Raw genomic sequence first — 20,517 nt, forward strand, 5'->3', positions numbered from 1 at the left:
GCTGTGCTCTGCACCCCTCCCCCTGGGGGAGTGAAGGAAGAGGGATGTGTTCATTAAACCAGGAGTCCCCAACCTCTGGGATTTAGTGCCTGATGATCTGAGGTGGAGCTGATGTAATAATAATAGGAATAAAGTGCACAATAAATGTAATGCTCTTGAATCATCCCCAAATCATCCCCCTACCCAGGGCCATGGAAAAATTGTCTCCCATGAAATAGGTCCCTGGTGCCAAAAAGGTTGGGAACCACTGCATTAAACTACTACTTTATTAACTCCTTACAAAAAGTTACTGAAGAGATGAAGAAGCTGAGACTGAGGTGGGTTCGTGATTTTTCCAAGGAAGATAGATGGTACAGGCAGGCTTCAAATATGATCTGTCTGCTTTCAAATCCAATCCTACTTTCTTCACACTAATAGCCCAGACTGTATGACATCTGAGGCAAAAGGGATGGCAAGGAAAGTGCTAACAAGCATGCTTCCTTCTTCTGACCTTTTCTAGAGAAAGCTAACCCCTTCCCCACCTCAAAACAGCAGGTGGAGATCCAAGGATTGAGTAAAAGAATATACAGCAGGCAGAGGGCCTTCACAGAGGAGACCAAGCTCAGCCAATGAGCTGAACATGGATTTCATTGAATTACATTGTATCTTTAGGTTCTGTGAGGGTGACATCCTGAAATTCTGTCCTAGGTTCTTCAAGACAAACATGCCAGTCAGTGCCCAAGGATATGCTCTGCTGTTTAAATGCACACAGGTGAGCACCCCTGCACAGCAGCGTGTTACTGAACAGACCAGAATAGGCCTTACTTCAGACCACGATCTTGAGAAAGAAGTGCTCCCTGTGTGTCCTTAACATTCCCCGAGGCTGGAGGTGGCCCCCCTAACTCTACACCCACATGGATGTTATCAGAATCTTCCCTTATTTCTGTCTCTGAAGTTCCAATTAAGGGTACACTTCTCTTCCATTCTCCTCATTCCTACCCCTCACCCACTTCAAATTCAGCTGACCTGGAAAGCCAGCCCAGGGTTGTCTTAATAACCGTAACTTGATCCTGACATCAGCCTCTTATCCAATTGCTTCCAGCTCACTACATCTAGAGTTTCCCAAATGTGTCTCCCCTGAATTTGTTCCATTAAAAAACCATGGTTGAAAAATGATGTGGTATATTTTGCATGCGTCATCTGAACAGTTCATGGCTTTCCTGATTTTTTTGTTTTTCAAAACCTGTCTTCTTTTTGCCCACACTTAATTTGGTTTTGTTTGAAATTTCTGATAAATCCATAAAGCCCTGGAACAGTTATGATGAAATCTCATCACCCTTAAGGATGTAAGTTACTTTGTGGTTATCACATTTGGGTATAGGCTCACTATTTTACATGCATTGTCTGCCCTAATTTTCACCACAGTCCTATGAAGTAGACATTTTCACCCCCATTTGCAAAAGCTGAGGCTAGGAATGGACAAGTAACATGTTTAATATCACTTATATGGTAGTTTTCAAACCTAGAACTGTCTCCAAAGCCCATGCTTTCAACCATTATGCTTTATGGTAAATATATTAAGCATTCTCATCTCAGGATGACATAAAGAAAGACCATGATCTCTATATCAAAGCTGGGAGGGTACTTGCAGATGATTATATCCAAATACCTCATTGTACTGATGACCAGAAGCAGGTAGGATGGGAGAAGGTGTAAAACAGGTGGTTGGTTGTCTACTTAGCATCCATTCTCCTGAATCATTCTTCCTAAGGGAACCCTGCTTTTATTTAGGTCTTCTCTATGGGACTATGTATTTCCAGGGAAGCTGCCCCCTTACTAGTCCTAGGGGATGAGTCATGGCTGGCTAATCTATCATGGTAATCTCATTCTCCTCACCATTGATTGCTTAAACATGGACAGATGACACAATTTTTGGCCAATGAATTTGAAGAAATCTACTGGAGAGTTTCTGGGAAGGTTTCCCCACTTCTAGAAAGAGCTGTAGGAATCTAAAGATATCTATGAAACCCAGGAAATTCTCCTGATGGAAGGAGAGGAATTATTAATACTTCTATTTACTATGCCAAGTTTTTTTTCCTAGGTCTTTCCATAAATGTTCTCTTATTCTCAAAACAAAATGACAAGTTATGTTTTATTGACTTCCCTGGTGGCTCAGACGGTAAAGCGTCTGCCTACAATGTGGGGGACCCAGGTTCAATCCCTGAGTCGGGAAGATCTCCTGGAGAAGGAAATGACTACCCACTCCAGTATTCTTGCCTGGAAAATCCCATGGACAGAGGAACCTGGTAGGCTACAGTTCATGGGATCCCAAGAGTCAGACATGACTTAGGGACTTCACTTTCACTTCACTTTCATATCCATTCATGAATGAAGAAACTCAGGCCTAGGAAGAGTTAAGTCACTCAGTGATTAATTGGTAGAGCCAGTATGCAAGTCCTAAAGTGTATGGCTTCAAATCTATTACGTTTTGTGTTAGATATTTCACACTGGAATTAGATTTGTGTTAGTGCTTATGAGTCTATGTTTGTTTCCCTCTATGTGTCCAAGTGGAGTTAGGTTCTGAGTCTGAAGAGCCCTGTACCCTGAGAGTCTTGTCCTGGGAGCCAGATTGTCCATCCAGCTGATGTCTTGGTCTCATGGTCCTCTGAAATGGCACAACCTAGAGATGTGCTTGTGATCAGAGAGGTGCAAATCATTCCATATTGCTGGCTTTGGGGATATGATGGGGAGGCTCCCTTCATCTTATCTAATGTCTTGCTGTCAGCTTTGATCACTTGGAGATTTTGGCTTGAATTAACCCTGGTCACAACAAGTGGTAGGAAATGCCAAATGATTGTTGCTTTGCACAATTTAAGTGATTAGCTTGTTTATTTTCTTGGTTGAATTAATTCAGCTGACCAAACCAACTTTTATTTCTTTTAGCTTTTTCTAAAGTGAAAATGACAGGGAGGCCTGGCATGCTGCAATTCATGGGGTCGCAAAGAGTCAGACATGACTGAGCGACTGAACTGAACTGAACTGAAAGTGAAAATATCTCCAAATAAATATAAAAATTCTTGCCTTACAGGGTTGTAGTGAGAACCAATGAGCTAATGTCCCAAATACAGTTTTTGTCACATGGTAAGAAACAGAGCATGCTAGTTTTCTAATTCCTTAGTTTCCTGCTTCCTTCCTTTAAATCTTTACTCAGTGACTGTCTTCTCAATAAGCTGCTGCTGCTGCTGCTGCTAAGTCGCTTCAGTCATGTCCGACCCTGTGCGACCTCATAGACGGCAGCCCACCAGGCTCCCCCATCCCTGGGATTCTCCAGGCAAGAACACTGGAGTGGGTTGCCATTTCTTTCTCCAGTGCATGAAAGTGAAAAGTGAAAGTGAAGTCGCTCAGTTGTGTCCGACTCTTTGCGACCCCATGGACTGCAGCCCACCAGGCTCCTCCATCCATGGGATTTTCCAGGCAAGAGTGCTGGAGTGGGGTGTCATTGCCTTCTCCATCTCAATAAGCTATGCGATCATAAAGAGAGATACAAGAGGGCAGCAGAGGATGAGATAGATAGCATCACTGACTCAATGGACATAAATTTGAGAAGCCTAGTGTGCTGCAGTCCATGGGGTCACAGAGTCAGACACAACTTAGTGGCTGAACAACAACAATGATTCGGATTGCATCAGGGATTGTGGGAAGGCTCTGAAGAAGGGGGATTTCAGCTGAGAGTTTATAATGAGAAGGCACTTAGCAGGGTTAATGTTGGGAGGGTGGGGGGAGGAATAGTAATTAGGAAGAAGGATGCAACAGCATGTGCCAAGACCTTAAGGCAGGAAAGCCACTGATGTATCTCCATCTGAAATGACCATCTTGGTGGGGCTGTAATGAGCCATGAGGAAAGTGGCACGAATGAGGCTGAGGAAATAGGCAGGGTCAAGTCTCTCAGGGAATTGCAGGGCATGTTCAGCATTTCAGATGGTTCCTTAATTAACCTGGAAGCCACTGCAGGCTTAAGTAGGAACGGGATCTGCCTTGTGGAAAACACACTGGAGAAAGGCAGGCATGAAAACAGAGAGACTAGTGAGGAGACTTTTGCAGTGGTCCAGGTGAGGTATCAAACACGAAGGTAGATACATGGTTCTAGAGCTCAGAAGAAGAGTCATTGTTGAAATACAAATTCAACAGTTGTTGGTGAAGAGAGGCTCTTGGGAGTCATTATTATCAGCTTTAGATTTTTTAAAAATGTCAGGCTGACCTTGTACTATTTTATTTGCCTTCTCTTTTAAATACTGGAGTCTGGCTCTTGTTATGCTCTTTTAGTCTCCTATCTTAATTATCCAATCTCTGACTCACTTTGCAGTTTTCTTTCTAATTATATCATAAAGGCAGAGTGTTATGATAGAAAGATGTTTCTGGTTATTTGTGTGCCTTGGGCAAATCACTTAGAATCTCTGCATATTAGCTTCCTATACCTAAAAGAAGTGAGTTGATTGTTTTCGGTTGAAAAATATCTAGGATTATCTAAGAATTACCTGGTTATATCTGTTTCTCTAAGCAGGATCCATCACTGGACCCCTGGAAAATTAGATCTTGAGGATATTTTGCGATCCACATCATGACCAGCAATTAACAGTTAAACCAAACACTGTTAATGTCAGTCTCAGATACTATTACTGTAATGTAGAATAGCATTTATTCTGCATTTGTGGATATAATATGTAGGGAAAAGATAGAAATTCAGACATTTACTCATCAAAGTAGCATCACAGTTAAATCCAAGAGAAATTTGTTTTACTGAAAATTCCTATGAGATAGTCATTCTTCAAGTGAAATTAGGAGTAATCTAAATATCATGGTCCCTGGAGAAGGAAATGACAGCCCACCTAGTATTCTTGCCTGGGAAATCCCATGGACACAGGAACCTGGTGGGCTATGGTCCATAGAGTTGCAAAGAGTTGTACACAACTTAGCGACTAAACAGCAGCTGCAAACATCATGGTGAATCCTAGAAGATGTAATAGCCTAGATTATTGGCCACTGACACATATGACAGCATTTTCTAATATTCTTCAAGGTAAAGCTATACAAAGCATCAGCATTATCAGCAGTTTCCCCCTTACCTCAGTGACAGCAAAACTTCTCTTGCCACAGGGAACCACCTTATACCACTTGTCATGTAGCACATCCATAAACCCGTGGGATTTGTATTGACTGATTAGCTCGGATATATTGGAGGTAAAAGGAGAGTTGGGAGGGAGACCAATGCCGTACCCTAGAAGAAAATACAATCTCAGATGAGTGTTTCACTTAAGAATTTCCTGAGTTGTTGCCACCACACCTGATATTGCTGTCAGACCTGGTAACAAGGACATAGTAAGCTTTCACCATCTTTCCCTCAAAGGACTCAGAAATGTCCTAGGTATGGTTACCTTGGATCTGCTACTTCTCTGAGTAAAAGAGATGAGTTCAGAAAGGAGAGAAATGATTTGTGTACTGTGTAGTTGGGGCACATTGTATTCCAAGGCTTTCTGCCCTTCCCTTCAAGGTATTTTTCAGAAGCCATCTTTCAGGTCTTTACTAGGGCTAGGATTCCCTATCTACTTCTCCCAGAAACCCTCATCTGGACCTTAAACACACAAAATTAGTTAAATTACAATCTCTGGTCTATGAAATACTCTCATCATTGGTCATGCATAACCCTCTTTTACTTTTATTTTTAATAATAGAATGAGGCCTTGTGAATGTACAGTATAGCATAAGTACTAAAACATCAACAAAAACTTGTCAGAAAAAAAAGGAGTCTGATAAAAACAAGTGTTGAAGCAAATGAAGATCAGTAAGATCACTTATTCATTGCTTGTGGGAATGCAAATTGATATACCCACTTTGGAAAACTGTTTGCTATTACTTTATATAGCTGAAGATTTATATGCTCTAAGACAAACAACTTTAAGTACATTCCTAAAGAACTCCTCCACAACTAGACCAGGAGATATGTTTAAGGATGTTCTTAGAGTCATTTTTTATAACAGCAAAAATTGGAAACAACCTAAATGTTAACAAGAGAATGGGTAAATAAATGTGAAATATTTATACAATGGAATGTTATAGTGTGAAACATATGAATGATATGGAATAATATGGATGACTTTTAGCAACACTAAGTAAAAAGATCAGTCTCAGAAGATTGCAGCATGAATCCATTGTGTAAATGCAAAAACATTAAAAACAAACCAGTATATTTTTAGGAATTCATATATATGTGATAGAAGTATATTTAGAAAAAATCAAGAAAATGATAAACCAAATATCTGGGACAACAGTTATTCAAGGCAAGAGAGGCAGGGGAAAGGATGAAGGAGGAGCTTGAAGAAGATGTAATTTTATTGTCAGAGTTTTAATTAATTAGCTTTGACTCTGTATCTTCAGTTGGTCTGGGGCTTTACTTCATTTCCAAATTTTTACTTCACTGTTAATCTCATCGACAAGCCATGTGAAAAAGCTAATTACCTACATTTTGTCTTTAACTATTGGACTGTATAGTCGAAAAAAGATGTATTGCTGTCAAGATGATTGAGGAAGACAAACTGAAAATATAGCTAGCTCTTTTTTTCACATGCAAAGACAAAAGGCTGTCAAGAATATAGAGATGTACAGCAGAAACTAACACATTGTAAAGCAGTGATACTCCAATAAAAATTAATAAAATAATTAAAAAATGAAGGCAAAGAAACCAAGAAATAAAAAAACATATGCACATAACTTTATATAAATAGATAGTTGGCAAGGACCTACTGTTTAGCATAGGGAACTCTACTCAATACTCTGTAATAACCTAGATGGAAAAGGAATCTGAAAAATAATAGATCTATTTATCCATATAACTAAATCACTTTGCTATATACTTGAAATTAACACAACATTGTAAATCAACTATAATATAAAATAAAAATTTTTAAATGTTAAAAACATCCAAAGATACTTCATGGAAACTAATGTTTGCTATCATGTTTCCATCTTACAATTTATTTCCAAAGACACTCTTTCCACACATCTCACTCTCTCCTCCCCTCTCCCCATGTCCATAAGTCTATTCTCTATGTCTGTTTCTCCATTGTTTCCCTGTAAATAAATTCTTCAGTACCATTTTTCTAGATTCTGTATATATGTGTTAGAATAAAATGTTTATCTTTCTCTTTCTGACTTACTTCACTCTCTATAATAGGTTCTAGGTTCATCCACCTCACCAGAACTGATGCAAATGCATTCTTTTTTATGGCTGAGTAATATTCCATTGTGTATATGTACCACAACTTCTTTATCCATTCATCTGTCCTTGGACATCGAGGCTGCTTCCATGTTCTAGCTATTGTAAATAGTGCTGCAATGAACAATGAGATACTTGTGTCTCTGTCAATTTTGGTGTCCTCAGGGTATATGCCTAGGAGTGGGATTGCTGGGTCATATGGTGGTTTTCAGGAATCTCCTCACCATCTTAGTTTTTTGAGGAATCTCCATACCGTCTTCCATAGTGGCTGTATCAGTTTACATTCCCACCAACGGTGCAAGAGCGTTCCCTTTTCTCCACACCCTCTCCAGCATTTATTGTTTGTAGACTTTTTGATGAGGACCATTCTGACTGGTGTGAGGTGATATCTCATTGTAGTTTTGATTTACATTTCTCAAATAATGAGCGATGTTGAACATCTTTTCATGTGTTTGTTAGCCAACTGTATGTCTTCTTTGGAGAAATGTCTATTTAGGTCTTTTTCCCACTTTTTGACTGGGTAGTTTGTTTTTCTGGTATTGAGTTATATGCGCTGCTTGTATATTTTGGAAATGAATCCTTTGTCAGTTGTTTCATTTGATATTATTTTCCCTCATTCTGAGGGTTGTCTTTTCACCTTGCTTATAGTTTCCTTTGCTGTGAAAAAACTTTTAAGTTTAATCAGGTCCCACTTGTTTCCTTTTATTTTTATTTCCATTAGTCTACGATGAGAATCATAGAGAATCTTGCTTTGATTTATGTCATCGAGGGTTCTGCCTATGTTTTCCTCTAAGAGTTTTATAGGTTCTAGTCTTACATTTAGGTTTATAATCCATTTTGAGTTTATCTTTGAGTATGGTGTTCTAAGTTCATTCTTTTACATGTATCTGTCCAGTTTTCCCAGCACCATTTATGGAAGAGGCTGTCTTTGCCCCATTGTATATTCTTGCCTCCTTTGACAAAATTAAGGTACCCATAGGTGCATGGGTTTATTTCTGGGCTTTCTATCTTGTTCCATTGGTCTATATTTCTGCTTTTGTGCCAGTACCATACTGTCTTGATGACTGTAGCTTTGTAGTATAATCTGAAGTCAGGAAGGTTGATTTCTCCAGCTCCATTCTTTTTTCTCAAGACTTTCTTGGCTATTTGGGGTCTTTTGTGTTTCCATATGAATTGTGAATTTTTTTGTTCTAGTTCTGTGAAAAATGCCTTGGTAATTTGATAGGGATTGCGTTAAATCTGCAGATTGCCTTTGGTACTACAGTCATTTTCACAATATTGATTCTTCCTACCCAGGAACATGGCACATCTCTTTATCTGTTTATGTCGTCTTTGATTTCTTTCATCAGTGTCTTATAATTTTCTGTGTACAGTTCTTTTGTCTCCTTAGGTAAGTTTATTCCTAGATATTTAATTATTTTGTTTCAGTGGTGAATGGGGTTGATTCCTTAATTTCTCTTTCTGATTATTCATTGTTAGCACATAGAAATGCAATGATTTCTATGTTTTTATTTTGTATCCTGCAACTTTGCTAAATTCACTGATTAGCTCTAGTAGTTTTCTGACAGTATCCTTAGGGTTTTCTATGAATACCAGACCACCTGACTTGCCTCTTGAGAAACCTGTATGCAGGTCAGAAAGCAACAGTTAGAACTGGACATGGAACAACAAACTGGTTCCAAATAGGAAAAGGAGTATGTCAAGGCTGTATATTGTTACCTTGTTTACTTAACTTATATGCAGAGTACATCATGAGAAACACTGGGCTGGAGGAAGCACAAGCTGGAATCAAGATTGCCAGGAGAAATATCAATAACCTCATATATACAGATGACACCACCCTTATGGCAGAAAGGGAAGAAGAACTAAAGAGCCTCTTGATGAAAGTGAAAGAGGAGAGTGAAAAAGTTGGCTTAAAACTCAACATTCAGAAAACTAAGATCATGGCATCCAGTCCCATCACTTCATGGGAAATAGATGGGGAAACAGTGGAAACAGTGACTGACTTTATTTTTTTTTTTGGGGGGGGGCTTCAAAATCACTGCAAATGGTTCTTGCAGCCATGAAATTAAAAGATGCTTACTCCTTGGAAGGAAAGTTATGGCCAACCTAGACAGCATATTAAAAAGCAGAGACATTACTTTGCCAACAAAGGTCCATCTAGTCAAGGCTATGGTTTTTCCAGTGGTCGTGTATGGATGTGAGAGTTGGACTGTGAAGAAAGCTGAGCGCTGAAGAATTGATTCTTTTGAACTGTGGTGTTGGAGAAGACTCTTGAGAGTCCCTTGGACTGCAAGGAGATCCAATCAGTCCATCCTAAAGGAAATCAGTCCTGGGTGTTCATTGGAAGGACTGATGTTGAAGCTGAAACTCCAATACTTTGGCCACCTGATGCAAAGAGCTGACTCATTTGAAAAGACCCTGATGCTAGGAAAGATTTAGGGCAGGAGGAGAAGGGGATGATAGAGGATGAAATGTCTGGATGGCATCACCGAGTCAATGGACATGGGTTTGGGTAGACTCCGGCAATTGGTGATGGACAGGGAAGACTGGCATGCTGTGGTTCCTGGGGTCGCAGAGAGCCGGACATGACTGAGTGACTGAACTGAACTGATGTACAGTATTATGTCATCTGCAAACAGTGAGAGCTTTACTACTTCTTTTCTGATCTGGATTCATTTTATTTCTTTTTCTTCTCTGATTGCTGAAGCTAGGACTTCCAGAACTATGTTGAATAATAGTGGTGAAAGGGGACAACCTTGTCTTGTTCCTGATCTTATAGGGAATGTTTTCAGTTTTTCATCATTGAGAATAATGTTTTCTGTTCAGTTCAGTTCAGTCACTCAGACATGTCCGACTCTGCAACTCCATGAATCACAGCACGCCAGGCCTCCCTGTCCATCACCAACTCCCAGAGTTCACTCAAACTCATGTCCATCGAGTCGGCAATGCCATCTAGCCATCTCATCCTCTGTTGTCCCCTTCTCCTCCTGCCCCCAATCCCTCCCAGCATCAGGGTCTTTTCTGATGAGTCAACTCTTTGCATGAGGTGGCCAAAGTATTAGAGTTTCAGCTTCATATATGGCCTTTACTATGTTTAGTTAGGTTCCTTCTAGGCCCAGTTTTTGAAGAGTTTTAATAATAAATGGGTACTGAATTTTTTTCAAAGGCTCTTTCTGCATCTATTGAGATGATCAAATGATTTTTATCTTTCAATTTGTTAATATGGTGTATCACATTGATTGATTTGTGTATATATTGAAGAATCCTTGCATTCCTGGAATAAACCCAACTTGATCATGGTGTATGAGCTTTTTGATGTGTTGCTGAATTCTGTTTGCTAAAATTTTTAAAGTATTTTTGCATCTATTGGCCTGCAGTTTCCTTTTCTGTGTTGTTTTTGTCTGGTTTTGGTATCAGGATGATGGTGGCCTCATAGAATGAATTTGGAAGTGTTCCTTCCTCTGCAAGTTTTTGCAAGAGTTTTAGAAGGATAGGCATTAGCTATTCTCTAAATGTTTGATCGGAGAAGGCAATGGCACCCCATTCCAGCACTCTTGCCTGGAAAATCCCATGGATGGAGGAGCCTGGTAGGCTGCAGTCCATGGGGTCTCGAAGAGTCAGACACGACTGAACGACTTCACTTTCACTTTTCACTTTCATGCCTTGGAGAAGGAAATGGCAACCCACTCCAGTGTTCTTGTTTGGAGAATCACAGGGGTGAGGGAGCTTGGTGGGCTGCCATTTATGGGGTTGCACGGAGTCAGACATGACTGGAGTGAGTTAGCAGCAGCAGCAGCAACAGCAGCAGCAAACGTTTGATAGACTTCTCCTGTGAAGCCATCTCATCCTGGGCTTTTGTTTTTTGGGGGATTTTTGATCACAGCTTCCATTTCAGTGCTTGTAATTGGGTTGCTCATAATTTCTATTTCTTCCTGGTTCAGTCTTGGAAGATTGAACTTTCCTAAGAATCTCTCCATTTCTTTCAGGTTATCTATTTTATTGTCATATAGTTGTTCATAATATCTCTTATCATCCTTTGTATTTGTGCATTGTCTGTTGGAACCTCTCCTTTTTCATTTCTAATTTTGTTGATTTGATTCTTCTCTCTTATCTTCTTAATGAGTCTGGCTAAAGGTTTGTCAATTTTGTTAATCTTCTCAAAGAACCAGCTTCTAGTTTTATTAATCTTTACTATTGTTTCTTTCATTTCTTTTTCATTTACTTCTGCTCGGATCTTTATGATTTCTTTCCTTCTACTAATTTTTTTTTTAATTTTGTTCTTCTTTTTCCAGTTTTTTTAGGTGTAAAGTTAGGTTGTCTATTCAATGTTTTTCTTGTTTCTTGAGGTAGTATTGTTCTCTCTTAGAAATGCTTTTGCTGCTTCCCATAGGTTTTGAGTTGTGGTGTTTTCATTGTCATTTGTTTCTAGAAATGTTCTGATTTCCCTTTTGATTTCTTCAGTAACCTGTTGGTTATTTGGAAACAGATTGTTTAATCTCCATGTGTTTGTGTTTCTTACAGTTTTTTCTTGTAATTAATATTTAGTCTCGTAGCATTATGGTTGGAGAAGATGATGCTTGATACAATTTCAGTTTTCTTAAATTTACTGAGGTTTCATTTGTGACCCAAGATGTGATCTATCCTGGAGAATGTTCCATGTGCACTTGAGAAGGTATATTCTTCTGCTTTCGGATGGAATGTCTTGAAGTTATCAATGAGATCCATCTCATCTAATGTATCATTTAAGACTTGATTTCCTTATTAATTTTGTATTTTGATGATCTGTCCATTGGTGTGAGTGAGGTGTTTAAGTCTTCTACCATTATTGTGTTACTGTCAAATTCTCCTTTTATGTCTGTTAGTGTTTGTCTTATGTATTGAAGTGCTTCTATGTTGGGTGCATAGATATTTCCAATTGTTATGTCTTCCTCTTTGATTGATCCCTTGATCATTATGTAGTATCCTTCCTTATCTCTTGTAATTTCCCTAATTTTAAGGTCTAGTTTGTCTGATATGAGGATTGCTACTCCAGCTTTCTTTTGCTTCCCATTTGCATGGAATATATTTTTTCCATCCTCTCACTTTCAGTCCCTATGTGTCTTGGGGTCTGAAGTGGGTTTCTTGTAGACAGCATATATATGGGTCTTGTTTTGTAACCATTCAGCCAGTCTGCGTCTTTTTGTTGGAGCATTTAATCCATTTACATTTAAAGTAATTATTGATATATATATGTTCTTTTTGCCATTTTCTTAATTGTTTGGGGTTGATTTTGTAGGTTTTTTTTTTCTTCTCTTGTATTTCTTGACTATATAAGTCCCTTTAACATTTGCTGTAAAGCTGGTTTGATAGTACTGAATTCTCTTAACTTTTGCTTTTCTGAAAAGCTTTTTCTTTCTCCATCAATTTTGAATGAGATCCTTGCTGGTTACAGTAATCTTGGTTGTAGATTTTTCCCTTTCAGTACTTTAAATATATCCTGCCATTCCCTTCTGGCCTGCAGAGTTTCTGCTGAAAGATCAGCTGTTAAGCATATGGGGTTTCCCTTGCATATTACTTGTTGCTTCTCCCTTGCTGCTTTTAGTATTCTTTGTTTTTAGTCTTTGTTAGTTTGATTAGTGTGTCTTGGAGTGCTTATTCTTGGGTTTATCCTATATGGGACTCTTTGTGCCTCTTGGACTTGATTGACTATTTCCTTTTCCATATTGGGGAAATTTTCAACTATAATCTCTTCAAAAATTTTCTCATACCCTTTATTTTTCTCTTCTTCTTCTGGGACCTCTGTAATTCGAATGTTGATGCTTCTGATATTGTCCCAGAGGTCTCTGGGACTGTCCTCAGTTCTTTTCATTCTTTTACTTTATTCTGCTCTTCAGAAGTTATTTCCACCATTTTTCCAGCTCACTGATTCATTCTGCTTCAGATATTCTGCTATTGATTCCTTCTAGAGTATTTTTAATTTCAGTAATTGTGTTGTTTGTCTCTATATGTTTATTCTTTAATTCTTCTAAGTCTTTGTTAATTGATTCTTATATTTTCTCCATTTTGTTTTCAAGGCTTTTGATAATCTTTACTATCATTTTTATGAATTCTTTTTCAGGTAGTTTGCCTATTTCCTCTTCATTTATTTGGACTTCGTGTTTCTAGTTTGTTTCTTCATTTGTGTATTATTTCTCTGCCTTTTCATTATTTTTTTTCTTTTAACTTATTGTGTTTGAGATCTCCTTTTCCCAGGCTTCAAGGACAGTTGAATTCTTTCCTTGAAGAAGGTTGAATTCTTTCTTCCTTTTGGTTTCTGCCCTCCTGATTGGTCCAGTGTTTTGTGTAAGCTTCATCTAGGGTGAGATTTGTGCCGAGTTTTTGTTTGTTTGTTTTTCCTCTGATGGGCAAGCTGAGTGAGGTGGTAATCCTGTCTGATGTTGACTGGCTTTGTATTTTTGTTTTGTTTGTTGTTTAGATGAGGAGTCCTGCACAGGGTGTTACTGGTGGTTGGGTGACGTTGAATCTTGTATTCAAGTGGTTTCCTTTGTGTGAGCTCTCACTACTTGATACTCCCTAGGGCAACCCACTCCAGTACTCTTGCCTGGAAAATCCCATGGATGGAAGAGACTGGTGGGCTGCAGTCCATGGGCTCATGAAGAGTTGGACATGACTGAGCGACTTCATTTTCACTTTTCACTTTCATGCATTGGAGGAGGAAATGGCAACCCACTTCAGTGTTCTTGCCTGGAGAATCCCAGGGACGGGGGAGCCTTGTGGGCTGCTGTCTATGGGGTTGCACAGAGTCAGACACGACTGAAGCGACTTAACAGCAGCAGCAGTAGCAGCAGGGTTAGTTCTCTGGTAGTCTAGGGTCTTGGAATCAGTGCTCCCACTCTAAAGGCTCAGGGCTTGATCCCTGTTGCTCCTGGTAACAGTGTTAGGCTTTTTAGGGACCACCTAGGAAGGCAGCAGTCAAACAGGGTTGGTCTTCCTGGGGTGAGGAGTCCACCTCCAGCTTAGGACAGGGCAGTGACTCGGGTCTCCGGGCACATTGTGTCACTTCACTCGGGAAACCTTTGGTGCAGCTTTTCTGGTCACGGCTCAGGTTTTGTGATCTTAGCACATGAGAGTCCAGGAGTAGGTGAATTGAGCTTCTCTTCCTGGGCTCTGGTCATGTAATTCACTGCAGGAAAGTCAAGGCCATGTGCTCACTAGTCCATCTCCTCCTCTGATTACACAAGTCCTTTTTAAAAAAATATATGAGGCTTGAGATTTGTGTATAACTAATAAAAGAGAAGAAATAAATAATACAGAAAAAAGTCTGCATTTTAAAGAGCTGTATGTTTTTTCCCCTTGGTAGTTTTGTTTGTTCCTTAACAATGGAGAGTCAAGGAAATGATGACAATGTCAAGAGCATGATTAGAATTTTCCATTCAAAGAGCTATTTTGAGTGCCTATTTTGTGCCTAGTAGTTCTGGTTTGAAAGGCAAGACTGACAATAGAAGACTTTACCCGGGCAGTCTGTTCTTCAGCTGATGTTATCATAAAATAACATTTTTTTTTTAAAGTAATGGGTAACTATAAGGAAGTAACAAAGTTTCTTTAGAAATGTTTATTATAATGAATGCCATTGACAATTCAGTTGCACAGACATTCATTCAGTACCTATTTACATGTCAGGCACAATACTAGTCATGTGTATAATAATATTCACTGACATTCACACATTTATTCATTCACTCATTCATCCATTCAATGAATATTTACTGAGTGAATAGGCACTGTGTTAAGTGGTTGGGATTTAGCAGTAAGTAAGGTAAATATAGTCCCTGCTGTCATGGCGTATATCCTCTTAGGAAGGCAGATACTAAACAATGTACTGCATAATGATTATTTCATTACAACTGAGACATCTAAGGTTGTACCAGCTTGTGGGAGAAGGATGGAGACTTATACAAACAAGTAAGGACTTGGAACTATCTGATGAGTGTGGTCAGAATAATTAGGCCAGGTTTGCTGAATAATTTGTATTTTTTCCTCCTGAGGCAATAACTTTTAACAACAACAACAATTTCTAATACTATAGAGGGCTAACTATTTGCCAAGTACTGCTCAGTAATGGAAGGGCTTCCCTGGTGGCTCAGACGGTAAAGCGTCTGCCTGCAATGCGGGAGACCTGCCTTCGATTCCTGGGTTGGGAAGATCCCCTTACATGCCTTACTCCAGTTTATAGATCATACAATAGTCTAAGATTGCATACTAGATTGTGGCATACAGGTCAGTTAAATCCTTCTGGGGCTCTAATAATGAGAACCTGAACATACTGAGCCCTACTGTGTGCCAGATCCCACCCATGCAGGATATGTATTATCTAGTTCAGGTCAGTTGCTCAGTCGTGTCTGACCCTGCAACCCCATGGACTGCAGCAATCCAGGTTTCCTTGTCCATCACCAACTTCTGGAGCTTGCTCAAACTCATGTCCATTGAGTCAGTGATGCCATCCAACCATCTCGTCCTCTGTTGTCCCTTTCTCCTCCTGTCCTCAATCTTTCCCAGCATCAGGGTCTTTTCCAATGAGTCAGTTCTTCACATCAGGTGGCCAAAGTATTGGAGTTTCAGCTTCAGCATCAGTCCTTCCAATGAATATTCAGGGCTGTTTTCCTTTAAGATTGACTGGTTGGATCCCCCTGTAGTCCAGGGGACTCTTAAGAGTCTTCTGCAACACCACAGTTCAAAAGCATCAATTCTTTGGTGCTCAGCTTTCTTTATAGTCCAACTCACTTATCCATATATGACTACTGGAAAAACCATAGCTTTGACTAGATGGACCTTGTTGGCAAAGTAATGTCTCTGCTTTTTAATATGCTGTCTATGTTGGCCATAGCTTTTCTTCCAAGGAGCAGAGACTTAAAGACTGAGTAAATAAATGGCCTAATGTCACAAAGATCACAGTTGGCAAAGCTAGCATTTGAAATTGGGTCTGCTTGAGTATAAAAAGCAGTGCTTCTTCCAATGTATCCATTATAGCGTGAGACCAAGGCAAAGGAATATTTGACATATTCCTCCCCTTCAAACAGCCTCTATCACTACAATCTTATTGCTATAATATCCCCAAGCCAGGCAATACAGTAAAAATCTACAATCATCTAACTGGTGGTTTGTTTGTTCTTCTTCCTCTAGTTGTTTTAGATATAAGGTTAGATTGTTTAATGAGATTTTTCTTGAGGTAAGAGTGTATTGTTATAAACTTTCATCTTAGAACTACTTTTGTTGTATCCCATAGGTTTTGGACCATTGTGCTTTTGCTTTGTTTTCATTTTTTTAATTTCCTCTTTGATTTCTTCAGTGTGAACTGGTGGCTTGAATTCAGCAGATACAAATATATATATTTTTCATGGGCAGATTTTGTTGTAAACTTTTCATAAATTGTGTAAATACAGCATAAGTACAGCCCCAACTGGTATACGATTGTACATAAATGAGAAAATAACATAGCAAGGATCCTTCCTGACTATATTGCTTCTCCTAAAAATCCTCTTAAAGTCAGTAATTCCAGTCCAAGTTGATGTAATCATTGCAGAATTGTTTTTGTTTTTCACTCGATCACCATTTATTGGACACCTATTCATCACTTTCACAAGTAGAGGCTGAATGCTATTCTGTCTCAGACACTCAGCCAAGTGCTATAGAGTTTGTTGGTCGCTCAGTTATGTCCAACTCTTTGCAACCCCATGGATGCAAAGAAAGTTTAAAATTTTTTTAACTTTAAGAAATCTTTAAGAAGAATCTTTATGAAAGTTTAAAAACCTAAAATTAATAGTTATGATATACATTTATATATTTTAAGAATAGAATTTTGGCATTACAACAGAAGTATAAAAATTACCTTAAGGGAAAATATTATGTTGAAATTGCAGAGACATTTAGAAAAAATTGCTACATAGGAAATAATTAATATTAAATCACTCTACTTCATCATGTTAAGGTTAATATGTAATTGAGTGCTAAAAATAGATTACCATTCTTTTAAAATTTCAATTTTAATACATATATTAAGTATTAATATTTTAATAATTATTGGCATTAATAACAATTATTGTTAGCTAATTAAAACAACTATGCATATGGAATATAGGGAAAAACAGGAAAAATAGTTATGTGGCAATTAGAAGAGGTATGTGTTAAAAGACATAAAAATCAATTTTATTCAGAAACATAAAATAAAAAAACCTTGAAGATTTTATTTCTGTCCTCTTTGTCAGCTGTTTTTCAAATTTGATTGTGTTCATTGGTCAAATAATTCTTATCTTTAAATTGCTGACTCAACTTAGCAGCCTGAGTTGCTTTCATTATCATTAGAAATTTGGCTTTGCAATAAAGATGGGGCTGACTATTTTGTGGTTGATGGATGAAGCAAAATGGAATCCTTCAACCCTAGAGATGAAGGCTTCAGGCACCCTGGAAATTGGATATAGCTTAATAGCCCAAGAGAACAATTTTCAGAATAGAATTCTGATATTTTCCCCATGGATAAATCAGCTTTACTAAGCTAAGAGTGGTAGAAATGTATTTGGGCTAGCAAGTGTATAGTTAGAAATTCATAGACTACAAAAATCTTCCTGAAATGTGGTTGGAAAATAGATATTTTGAAAATAAGATCTTAGTGTTAAAAACACCTCTGGAAGATTACAGTCTGTCCTAGGAATACAATAATTAGCTACTCCAGGGCAATGGTTGAGCATGTTTTGGAATAGTTCTAAACTTAAAGGAGACTTTAAAAATGGGTTTCCCTTATCCTCAGCACATCAAAGTGGAGACAGAGTGTGTGGAAGAAGCTGAGATATATGAAGGTGATCTATCTCGGGATAATTTTATAGTAAATTGGTCTCAATCTTTTAATTCAATATATTGAATAATAGCCTGGTGGCTCCGATGGAAAAGAATCTACCTGCAATACAGGAGAACTGGGTTTGATCCCTGGGTCAAGAAAATCCTTTGGAGAAGGAAATTGCAACCCACTCTAGTATTCTTGCCTTGAAAATTCTACGGACAAGAAGCCTGGCGGGCTACAGTCCAAGGGGTCACAAGGAGTCGGACACTAGTGAGCCATTAACACTCTCACTTTTACTATGTGCTTGAACATGCTTTATATGTATTATTTTACTTAATCATCACAGCAACTCTGTCCTAGATGTACTATTCACAAACCCATTATGCAGATGAGGAAGCTGAAGAACAGATTGTGACTTGCCCAACTAACACAGTTATTTGGGAACAGCAACTCTATTCTAACCTAAGCATTCAAGACTCCAGAGCTAGTGCTTCAAGTGCTGTACTAAATAATTAGTGGAAAGCAAGTAAAAGAACAAACTCAAAAACAAGCAAAGGTCTTTGGCAGAAAGGTCACAAATCATTACTGTGCAGTTCCGTTACTCTTTCTTCTCATTTGACCTTTACTGTCAGTTTACTCCAATGCATAAATTTGGGACATGTATTCAATTATCTCAACACTTTCTTTTTTCAGAGCACACAATATATCTTTGTGTCCCTGGTATATAGTTTTTAATAAGACCAGAGACTTTCCACATGTTCTTGAATTTTTAATAATTTTGGTTTGCTGCACTGAAGACTCACGGAATGGTTTCAAAGTCACTGTGGACTGTTGTCTCTCATTTGCCATGCATTGACCTTTAGGTGTTAAATAAAGGCAGAATGGTGAAGTTGGGAAGGGTATTTAGTAGTCACACTGAGTTGATATAATGTCATTACTACAGAGAGTGATGGCATCACTGACTCAATGGGCATGAGTTTGAGTAAACTCTGGGAGTTGGTGATGGACAGGGAGGCCTGGCATGCTGCAGTCTCTGGGGTCACAAAGAGTTGGACATGACTGAGTGACTGAACTGAACAGAGAGTGAATGTACCTTCAGCATGAAGGAATCAATGGATTCCATCTTCCCTCCTAAGTTCCCAAAATCATTTAAACACTTTGGAAAGTATATGCAGACTTTTCAGGGTACTTTTGATTACCTACATAAGGAAGTGATTAGGTATTTAGTCTAATACAAACTAATGAGTTATATAATAGGGTAATAAATCATTTATTACATAACTGTTATATGCCTTGCATTGTACTAGATCCTGTGAGAGAATACAGACATATGGAACATTCCTGTAAGCTAAATAGGTAAAAATTGTTCATAAATGGCTTTTGTGATATTTTATGCCTATAAAGTCTAGTTAGTTAATAATAAAGTACACATTTTCATAAATGCAAAAAACCTAAATGTTGTTAATGAAAAGCATATAATATTTTTTTTGTATTTTCTCCAGCATTATGAAAATATAATTTTTAAAAAAAATTTCATGAAGAGAGAAATATTCCATTAAAACCTATTAGATTAACTTTTTCTTTAAAGCCACAGTCAAGAGTTTTATTAGTATCTCTAACACATTGTTTTCTGTAACTTATAAGTATCCTTACTTTGTGTTTTACCAAGTTCTGCTTTTAGATTGTAAACTTGTTCACAGAGGCTGTATTGAATTAAAATTTCTGATTTGCACATCACCCAGAATAAACCAGCAGTGGCTTTTTTAAGAATAAACCAACAATGATGAGAATATTCTCTGTTTTCCAGTCTATAGTCTTTCTGCTGTCCTGCAGAGAGAGTGTTGCCCTGCGCCATTTTGTATTTATTCCCTTGGAAAACAATGTGGTGTCTGGAGATGATGGAGACTGTAAGACACCAAGTCTCATGAGCACAGATGGAAATGTAAACAGGAAACCAGTGGGGAATTAATTGTGTGGCATCTGGCACTGGGGTCTAGCAGAGGCAAACAAGCCATTTCACCACTGCCTTTTGACAAGATAGACTTGCTCCCTGAAAACAAAGGTGGAAGACAACGGTCCCTCATTTTTTTTTACCCGCTACAAATGATTCATTGTTAACAGCTGCTAATGGCAAAAGGGACTTCAATTACCCAGTGTATCTAGAAGAGAAAAAAGAAATAACATCCTTTCCATTTACCCAGATGCCACACAAATGGGAAATTTTCCACTGTTACATTGAAATGTGGTTATATAATCAATGTTCTTTTGGTTTCTCTTTTTGTGCCCTGCTACACAATTGTGTCTCTGTCACTGTTGTCTCAACAGAAGACCCCTATCACTAAAGTCTCTCTTCCTGTGTTCTATTCCAGACTAAGGTGGAGGTCACTTTGCCTGGAGAGGGGATTGATTTTTCTTAGGAGAAGGCTCAAAGAAACAGCATCAGCTGTTACATTCT

At 38.4% G+C, this 20,517-nt stretch overlaps 1 protein-coding gene across 1 annotated transcript in view; it reads right to left on the minus strand.

The window, feature by feature from the left end:
* The window catches only part of GRIN3A (glutamate ionotropic receptor NMDA type subunit 3A), a 142,017-nt gene that overhangs the window by 45,025 nt on the left and 76,475 nt on the right, over positions 1–20,517 (minus strand). The window contains exon 5 of the mRNA XM_040237371.1: positions 5,103–5,254. Within this exon, the coding sequence (XP_040093305.1) occupies positions 5,103–5,254 (152 nt within the window). The remainder of the gene's footprint in view (positions 1–5,102; positions 5,255–20,517) is intronic.

The sequence above is a fragment of the Oryx dammah genome, unplaced genomic scaffold (genome assembly GCF_014754425.2).
Source record: "Oryx dammah isolate SB20612 unplaced genomic scaffold, SCBI_Odam_1.1 HiC_scaffold_1, whole genome shotgun sequence".
Lineage (NCBI taxonomy): Eukaryota > Metazoa > Chordata > Mammalia > Artiodactyla > Bovidae > Oryx > Oryx dammah.